Source organism: Prunus mume, linkage group LG3 (genome assembly GCF_029339155.1).
Source record: "Prunus mume cultivar Tortuosa linkage group LG3, ASM2933915v1, whole genome shotgun sequence".
Lineage (NCBI taxonomy): Eukaryota > Viridiplantae > Streptophyta > Magnoliopsida > Rosales > Rosaceae > Prunus > Prunus mume.
Window position 1 is genome coordinate 2,536,103 of NC_142700.1, and position 9,140 is coordinate 2,545,242.

At 36.2% G+C, this 9,140-nt stretch overlaps 2 protein-coding genes across 3 annotated transcripts; one reads left to right on the forward strand and one right to left on the reverse strand.

Moving 5' to 3' along the window:
- Positions 1 to 397: 397 nt before the first annotated feature.
- LOC103324732 (clathrin light chain 1-like) lies at positions 398 to 2,877 on the forward strand. The gene is made up of 3 exons (XM_008226824.2): positions 398 to 911; positions 1,906 to 2,059; positions 2,149 to 2,877. The coding sequence occupies exons 1-3, from the start codon at positions 523 to 525 to the stop codon at positions 2,629 to 2,631; spliced, it is 1,026 nt and encodes a 341-aa protein (XP_008225046.1). The 5' UTR covers positions 398 to 522; the 3' UTR covers positions 2,632 to 2,877.
- Positions 2,878 to 3,208: 331 nt separating this feature from the next.
- Positions 3,209 to 6,671, reverse strand: LOC103324733 (putative serine/threonine-protein kinase). 2 transcript variants are annotated; one of them, XM_008226827.3, is made up of 8 exons: positions 6,499 to 6,671; positions 6,327 to 6,396; positions 6,014 to 6,136; positions 5,778 to 5,890; positions 5,001 to 5,211; positions 4,680 to 4,917; positions 4,244 to 4,394; positions 3,209 to 3,885 (listed from the first exon to the last, which is right to left on the reverse strand). In XM_008226827.3, exons 3-8 carry the CDS (start codon positions 6,087 to 6,089, stop codon positions 3,559 to 3,561), a joined length of 1,116 nt encoding a protein of 371 aa, XP_008225049.2. In that variant the 5' UTR covers positions 6,090 to 6,136; positions 6,327 to 6,396; positions 6,499 to 6,671; the 3' UTR covers positions 3,209 to 3,558. The 2 variants fall into 2 exon arrangements, with proteins under 2 accessions (XP_008225049.2, XP_016648115.2); XM_016792629.2 differs by having other exon boundaries at positions 6,014 to 6,210; positions 6,499 to 6,640.
- Between the last annotated feature and the right edge of the window lie 2,469 nt (positions 6,672 to 9,140).

The window sequence follows — 9,140 nt, forward strand, 5'->3', positions numbered from 1 at the left end:
GAAGGTACATTTAGCATTGGTACGAGGGTAAAAACCTCTATGATTGATGGATCAAATTCAATTAATTATTGATTAAATCAACAGCTCCTAAAATAACTAGCTTATTATTGTTATTTCATTTGAAAAATACTAAAAGTAAATAAAAGATCAATAATATTGAAAAAAAAAAGTGTAAATCAGTTTGTTGCCAGTTGGTGCTTTGTACAATTTGAAGTGGTTGCCCAATATCCATCATCCATGGATCAACCCATGTGTAAAATTTACAGCGAAATTCGCTATTGACCCCAAGACTAATTTTCAAATAATATAATCCGTGGTAAAAATATTTCTCTTTCTTTTTGTCGTCCTCCTTCTCCGTTAACTATATAAAAAGGGAAAAAGACTCAAAATATCAGCTTGCATTAGTTCCCAAGCAAAGCTCTTCTCTCTCTCTCTCTCTCTCTCTCTCTCTCTTTCTCAGCTCTCTCACTTTTAAACACCTTTTATACTGAATCGTCTTTAGACAGAGAAACACAGCGAAGAATGGCTTCGTTCGACGCGTTCAGCATTGACGGCGACGATCTCAACGCTTCCAACAGTCATTTTGACCAAGACGACGTCGTCGTCGAAAACTACACCGACTATGCCGAGTACTCCAGCTTCTCCGGCGGAGCTCCGACTGACGCCGAAGTAACCGCTGACCACGCCGCCGCCGGTGCCTCAACGGATGTTTTCGGATTCGACGATCCGAGCTCCAACTACTCCCACTCGACCCCGTTCGATTCGGTTCCCGTTGAGAACGGTAATGGAAATGGATATGGTGTGGGCGAGCACGCAATCGACGATGACGTTTTCACATCGGACGGTCCCGTGCTACCTCCACCGAGCGAGATGGTGCCTGAGGAAGGTTTTGCTCTTCGTGAATGGCGGCGGTAAGATTCGGATCTGATTCCTTTTGGTTACTTAGTTACTTGTTTTGTGAGTTGCTTTAGATCTGTGAAATTCAGCATCCTTAGGAAAATTTTATGTGTTTGTTTTTGGATGTTGGGCTAGTTATAGGTGTTCTCTATTGGAATATGATTAGATCTGTGATTTCCTTTAGTTGTGATCTCGGGAAGAGGTAAATGTTTGTTTTTTAATTGAACTTTTTGGAAAGAGATTGATCAACTTAAGCTTCGGAGGTTAACCATTATATCTTGAAAAAGATCTACTTCCTTACAATACAATCCATGAGGGATTGTTAAGTTCTTACTGTATGTAAACATACAGATCAGTGGTTCATTGTGTGTTTGCGTAGTTTAGAGCAGGCTCTTCAATCCTATGCAGCCGGAGCTGTGAGTAAACTGCGGAGTGCTTTTGGAGCCTGTTGGAATGAGGATTGCTATTGAGTTTCTTGCAAAATTAATTTTCAGATAGTCATTGTTCGGTTAATCAAAATTCATCTGAGTTTTCATCAACTCAAGGGAAAAAAAGGGGTGGTTCATTAAAGGATGCCCTTACACAGTTTGTTCCAACCATCCTGTCATTAGGAGAAAGACTTAGGTATAACAGTTTAACTGCAACAAACCAATAATGAAGTAACACGTAATCATTGTTGTTGGGACTCATATCATTTATTAGGGAAATCCGTATCATTTATGTCATGTAACAACATATTAAATTTAAATACTATGGTTCCGATCATTTCAGTATTGTTTTGTGAAAACGCTGTAGCATGATGATGTGGTAGAATTGTTGTACTTAAGAATTTCTTAGGTTGGTTCAACTTCAAAATGACAACGGTAAGATGATCATAGTTATTTGATCATGCTTTTTGTTTACTAATTTTAACACACTTTGGCTGAGCTGTACCAGCAAACTGCAAGTGAAGTGGTGTTAGATTTCCCACTGGAAAATTAATAACTTAATTTGACTTTGCTGGTACAGTCTAAATGCCCTCCAGCTTGAGGAGAAGGAGAAGAGGGAGAAAGAACTGAGGAACCAGATTATTGAAGAAGCTGAGGAGTACAAACGTGCATTCTATGAGAAAAGGAAGCTTAATGTTGAGACCAACAAGGTTGAGAACAGAGAAAAGGAGAAGGTAAATTTTGGAATGCAATTATCAATTACTCTTTTTTCAACACCAGCTCGTGTTCTTAATGCTAAGAAATTGGTTCGTATGTGGAGCAGTTATTCTTGGCTAATCAAGAGAATTTCCATAAAAACGCTGACAAGCAAAGTTGGAAAGCAATAGCAGAGCTCATTCCTCATGAGGTTCCCAACATTGAGAAGAAGAGAGGCAAGAAGGATCAGGACAAGAAACCATCGATCACAGTCGTTCAGGGCCCGAAGCCTGGAAAACCCACTGATCTTTCAAGGCTGCGGCAAATACTTTTGAAGCTGAAGCATAAAACTCCACCTCATATGATTCCACCCCCACCTGCCCCTGCTAAAGATGCCAAAGGTGCCAAAGATGGAAAGGCTCCAGCTAAAGATCCCAAAGATGGAAAGGATGCCAAAAATGCCCAGAATGTAAAGGATGCAGCATCTAAAACTAATGGGTCCTCAGAAGCCGAGGTGCCTGCTTCACAAGCCAAGGATGCCACCTCTAACGGTTCTTCGGATGTACCTGAACAAAGCACTCCTGCTTCTATCGAGGACCTCTCTGCTTAACTCAAACCCTTCCATATTTTATTCATCAATTTTATTATTTTGAGATTCAAATTGATCATCGGCTGCCTTATCACTGGCTTCTGTTGCTACTGATTATCGGAATATTGTAATATTTGGTCTCCATTAGCCCTAGCTTTCAGTGTGGAGGTCTTCATATATTTTGATGTTGGGTGTGTTGTGTTTGGGATTTGAGACTCTCATTGTTTACACACATTTTATGAATATTACTTTTCCTTTTATCAGCAAGTCTTTTTCTGGGTAATCATTAGAAAGAAGTCTCATGTTTTTATGATGGCTTTTGGGCGTGTCAATAACAACGTTTTTGTATAATAAATCCTGGATTGATGTACAATGAAAAACAATGACATGGCACTCTTAACATTATTGTCGTGTTAAGTACTACAAATTGTGACCTTAAATATTGTAGATTGCATCAACCGATCACATCTTATCAACTTTTATAAACATTCGAATATGAATTATTGTATGTTGACCAAGAATGTAGATCAAAATTTGGAATTTAGACATTGAAGAATCCATCAAGGTCAACTTGTTTGGGTCTGTTCTTGTTCGCATCTAGGAGAGAAAAGAGTCAAAGAGTGTGTATTGATTAATTTCTGTTTCACTATACAACATTCTTCTCTTCCATTGTACTCTTCTTGAGAAGTACATAAGATAACGATTGAATCAAAAAGAAAAAAGAAAACAACATCAGACTAACATAACATTACAAATTCGCAACCTCAAATTAATTCTGCTCAAACCACCCTCTCCCTTCTCAAATTGGCTAACAAAAGACGAAGAAGCGAAAACGTGTAAAAGGTTAAAGAAGATAACTGTATGAACTACTGGAATAACTACTTGTGTACTTGTAAATTTCATCTGTCTTCCTCCAAATTGCAATGAGTGCATTATTCTTATTCTTCTTCAGCGAGGTGCTACTTGAGTTATAGTGTCAGGGACAGAACTCATCTGATAGCTAGTTGTGTCGGCAGATGATTTTTTACTTGAAGAAGGTCCGCTGAGGCTCCCTGAATTGTTGAAGAAACCTGGGGCTGTAAGTTGCTTCTCATTGATTCTGATGTTTCTTGAGAGCATCTCAACAACCACACTCATCGTTGGCCTTCGGCTTGCTGCTGCTTGGGTGCAGAAAAATGCAACCTTCGTGTACCTAAGGAGTTCTTCCTCAGGAAATTCCCCCATCTCTGGGTCGACAAGCTCCAATAGTCGCCCTTCTTCATGGAGCTGCCATGCCTAAAGAAGAACAGAGAGAGTTGTAAAAGGAAGCAGAACAAGTTCGATATGAAATAAGTCCATGCAGGTAACCACCCGTTGTGTGTGTGGGTTAAAGAAGGAATATCAACTACTTCAATTGAACCAAAAACAAAAACTTGCTGTACAATTTCCACCTGTTCTCTAATTGATTGTGCAGCATGTCAATAATTCTCTTAGTAGATCAGATAATTAAACTAACTTGAGCATCCCTCGTTTAACAATTTCCAGTAAGAGTTAATCCATTAATCACCAGAAATGATAAGACCTAAACCCTTATAAAGGGCACAAAAACATGCAAAATAAGACTGCGAGTATGATGATGGAAAAACCAACTCACCCATTCGAGGAGAAACTTTTCTGTCCCTCCCCAGTTTTCCTTGGCACTGCTTCTGCCACTAACTATTTCAAGAACAAGAACACCGAAACTGTAAACATCAGCCTTCTTGGTTAACTGACCTCCCAGAGCGTATTCTGGTGCTAAATAACCACTGCGGAAAAACAAAACTAAAGCATAAGATGGCAGCTTAGTTTCTTTCCCTTGCATCTCCAGTATCAACTGGACAGACCCATACGAAGTTATACTAAAACACACTAATCTCTAATTTGCCAAGATCAATTACTGAAGAAAACAAAGATCTTTCCCAACCAAAAAAAAAAAAAAAAAACAAAACAAAAAAAAACTACACAACAGAAATCTCCTAATTGAATCAAGCAAGGAAAATGGAACGTTAACAAATGAATAACAATCAACTAGAAATATGAAAGTAACGTACGTTGTTCCTGCAATCCTTGTGCTAATATGAGTGATGTTATCAGGGAAGAGTTTAGCCAACCCAAAGTCTCCAATTTTGGGGTTAAAATCTCTGTCTAGAAGTATATTACTAGCCTTGATATCTCTATGGACAATATGTGGCATCAGTTCCTCATGGAGAAACATAAGACCCCTAGCAGTACCCAAGCAAATGGCTGATCTTTTTTCCCAATTGAGTATGATGTTTTTACTCTTTGAACCTACAAACACAAGGAAAACAAATTAGACTATAGTCCTTTCCCAATTCAGTCTTCCTTTCATGCTGAAGGATTTGATCAATTACCTAACAATGCATGATCAAGGCTGTTATTCTCAGCATATTCATAGACCAAAACCCGATCCGCTCCTTCAACACAGCACCCAATCAACTCAACAAGGTTTGGATGCCTGACATTTGATATAGCAATAATCTCATTTAAGAATTCACGGACTCCCTGCTTCGACCGAGCAGAAAGTGTCTTCACAGCAACTTGCTTTCCACTTTTCAGGGTTCCCTAGCAAAATGTAGCTAAACTACTAAGATAACATGAAATGGCGTGGATGAATACCATCTAGATATCCTGATTAACGTAAAATCATAATCAACGTTTGGCCCTTACAATATAAGACCAACCACTAAAGCTGTGAAACTAAGAACAAGAAAGAACTCTGTCTTAAAAAGTCACAGAACCTAAACCGAATGGGTGGCTATTATTCTTGATGACAACATGATGAATTACCAAAATCCATGCCCTAGACATTAGCAAAATCTTAATACTGGAAAGATAAAAAATCTCTACTTTTCTCCAATCTATAACTACAGGTGAGAGTTTCTAGCATACCAAGCAATGTTTCTATGTGTAGAAAACGTAAGATTATAATTTGAAGTGTTCTAAAAGCGCAAACCCAACTCAAGGTGTCAGCAATCAGATTTCAAAAGCTTGATGTAAATAGTTTTGAGCCAAGCCAAGCCATTCACAAATTTGGAGCCAAAACTACAATATAATTCAAATAACAGATATAATGGCTGCAAACTTCCCAATAGTATTATTACGACAAGCCGTCTGCAAAATCCAAGTACCTTGTAAACAGTTCCAAAACCTCCTCGCCCTATCTTATTACTGGAATGGAAATCATCGGTCGCCGATCTTAATTCATTGTAGGAGAAAGTTTTAATATTTTCCAGCAAATTTCCTACACAACACAAGACAAAAATGAATAAGAATAATCATGATGATGCAACAGAGTAAAAGAACAAAAAGAAAAGTGTAATGGATGGAAAACAGAAAAAGCGGGAGCATTTATTCATGTCCATACCATCAAGATCATGGCCAAAGTGACCAGACCTCCTTTTCCTGTCAGCAACTGAAGTACCAAAGCAGCTACAACCCATTCTTGTCCACAATAAACAACTTCTTCTATCTTCTGGGGTTCTATAATCTAAAGAAAAACAGCTCCACCAGATCAGATAAACCCTGCTAACAAGATTCGGACCGACCCATATTGCCAAAATCCTATGTTTTATAACCAAAAATCATAAATTTTTCCTCATAATATCACACAAATGAGCATCAAACACCCAAAGATAAAATTATCAAGCTTGTAAAATAAAAAAACTGATAAAACCCACCTCGTGGATTTGCAGATGGCCAATCAAGTTCGATCCTTGATCTCTCCAAGCTGGGTTTTAGCACTTGTTTCTGGCAGCAACCATGGCGAGCTTGAAATTGTTAATTTATTGAAAAGGATGCAATTTTTTAATGTGAAAACGAGAAAAAGGAAAAGAAAGGGCAAAGCTTTACTGGCCGTCTTCTTGTTATTAAAAAAAAGGAGGTTGGTCCGGCTGTTTTTAATATCACGAGAGTCGTTGCACGAGCTCTGCTTCCTTAGTTTGGCGTGTTCCCATCTTCAGCTCTTGTTGAAACTTGAAAGTGACCATTTTTCCCCCTCTGTGTTCTTTGCCTGCCCATATTTGCGTCGTTAATTAGTGCCTCTCTCTGTTGTATGGCATCATTATTGCTTTTTCTTTGTTAATAATGACATCATAAGGTTGTTTCATTTCTTTTGTTTTCAGTACTTTGTAATGCAGTTTTTGCATGATTGTATAATTTGAGAAGAGTAATGCTACACTTATCATATTTTTATCATTCTTTTTATACAACATGATGTGGTATGTTTATATTATACAAATGTGATAAAGTAGCATTATTCATTTAAGAAATATAACGAAAACAACAAATAGTTTTACTTCTTGTTTTTTCGGCACGACGTCATTATTATGTTATGTGATCAAAGAGATATGTTGTATGATGAAATTGATATAAAGAACTGTTGTATTCAACCCAATAAAAGTTTTTGTTTCTTCCTCTTTTGGCCAATGTCATGTGGTGAAACAAATGAAAATGAACTATAAAAGGCTCTTATTTATCTTCTTGTCTTTCAAGAGTATAATCCTTATGGGTTCTGTCGTAATGGTGAATAAATTTTGATATTCTTTTTTGGCTATACTAGTTTTGAATAAGTTTTCTTGGTCCATGAAAAAACAAGTATTTCCCTTGACATATAGTTTGAATAATGAATAGCTCATAGTAAACAAACAAAAAGTAGACAAAAACATGAGCCATAGCACTAGCGATCCCTCTGACCCAAAAAAAAGACAATAAAGACTTGTGATCCCAAGACTTATGTGCCTTCTCTTCAATTTTTTGTTTCATATTTGTACTAGCCCCTTGACACACGCTTACGCATGTGTCAATTAGTTCTTATTTTTTTTTTTTTTTTTTTAGAATTAAGAAAATATAATATGGGTAGTTATGTTCCATAAAAGTATGACCTATTATCTTATTTTATTTTTATTTTTATTTGTTTAATATAAAAAATATGAATTTACCATATTATCTTAATTTAATTAATAATTTCAATTCTTAATGTTTGAATTAACCAAGAGTATTTTATGGTATTTTGAATGTTTTATCATTCTTTACATTTTATATAGATATATAAGACTATAATAAGAACCATTTCATTAAGTGGTTAAATAGTTTCGGATTCCAGTGATTTTTTATAAATATGATATTTGAATTGAGATAATATCTAAAAACTAAACAATTCGGATTATTGAAATACAATACGTGGTGGGACTTACAAATGTCTCCCTCAAATGAAGCTGTCTTATATAAAATAGTTAGACCAATTAATTTTGTTATTAAAATGCAACTACAAAAAACGCACCCGCTTTCGTTTTCATTGACCAAGCTGCCAAGCACTTGACATCAATGCCATGGAATACCATTATCAATACTTTTCTCTTTTTTGGCTTCTTGTATTTCATCGCATTCATACCTTCCTCCTTTCGTATTCTAGAAACCAAGAGCATTCGATCTATACTTCCGCTTACAATTTGTTTCCATGCAAATTAAATGAGGTCTCTAGAAATCAAATACATTTGAATGGTATTTTTCGATTTCGAAGTCAAAGTCTCTCAACCAGTCATCTCTTCTTCGTGTAGGAAAAGTTTGTAAGAATAAGGGGAACAATTTTAGTAATCTTAAACAAGCTGGGTTGGGCGGTGGGTGTTTCATCAGCAATTGTCAACAAATGCCTACGCTATGATTTGTTGGCAGCGACTCCATTTTTTCAACAGTCAGCTTGGAATATAATTGAAGATACATTTGGCCATTTTTCTACCACAAAAATTTATAATGTCATTTGCCATACAATTTAATATGTTTTGTTGTGTAGTGGCTATTTTCATTTAAACGTATGATCTCAGTTATCGAATTACAACATAACATATTCATCTAAATAATACTATTTGTCCTAACACGTCTTCAATACAAGAATACTAGTATATTTGTTTTCTTCTTATAATGGGTTATTTTATTTAAAATTTGGGCTTTTTCTTCCGTCGGGAATTTATATGTGAAGTTTTTTCAATTTAGGATTTTATGGTTTTAATTTTTTTGTTATAAGGCAGGCCGAAGCCTCAAAAAAGAAACCTAACGAGGCACAACCCTACTATGGGCTCTTCCTAGATCATCATCCAGTAACAAGCTTGAGAGAGAGAGATAGGAACAGACTCCTCGTTTGGTTCATGGAACGAATTTGAGAAATCATTTCCTCGAGGATGAGAAATAGAATATTTATTTCCCACGTTTAGTAATGCTTTGGGAAAGTAACCGGGAGATATCACTCTATTTCCTTTTCTATGTTTGTTTTGAGTAGTAATGGAAAACAAAATTGATATAAATTTTCAATTATACTCATATTAAATCAAATATAAAAAAAAGAATGCATTTAATGATATATTGTAATTCTAAATTGTTAATGGGGACAAAATGGTCATGAAAAATATTTATTTAATATTGGCTCATTTTCCCAAAATTTCCACGATGAGGGAAAACAAAACCTAAGTTTGGAGGATGACTTCATTTTCCCCTATACT

What these genes read in the sequence shown, in the direction of transcription:
- LOC103324732 (XM_008226824.2), top strand. Translation starts at nt 523, where the DNA reads ATGGCTTCGTTCGACGCGTTCAGCATTGACGGCGACGATCTCAACGCT. An exon ending in GCTCTTCGTGAATGGCGGCG is followed by an intron (nt 912 to 1,905) that starts GTAAGATTCGGA and finishes TTGCTGGTACAG; the next exon opens with TCTAAATGCCCTCCAGCTTG. An exon ending in AGAACAGAGAAAAGGAGAAG is followed by an intron (nt 2,060 to 2,148) that starts GTAAATTTTGGA and finishes TATGTGGAGCAG; the next exon opens with TTATTCTTGGCTAATCAAGA.
- LOC103324733 (XM_008226827.3), bottom strand. Translation starts at nt 6,089, where the DNA reads ATGGGTTGTAGCTGCTTTGGTACTTCAGTTGCTGACAGGAAAAGGAGG. An exon ending in CTTTGGCCATGATCTTGATG is followed by an intron (nt 5,891 to 6,013) that starts GTATGGACATGA and finishes TGTGTTGTGTAG; the next exon opens with GAAATTTGCTGGAAAATATT. An exon ending in GTTTTGGAACTGTTTACAAG is followed by an intron (nt 5,212 to 5,777) that starts GTACTTGGATTT and finishes ACATTTTGCTAG; the next exon opens with GGAACCCTGAAAAGTGGAAA.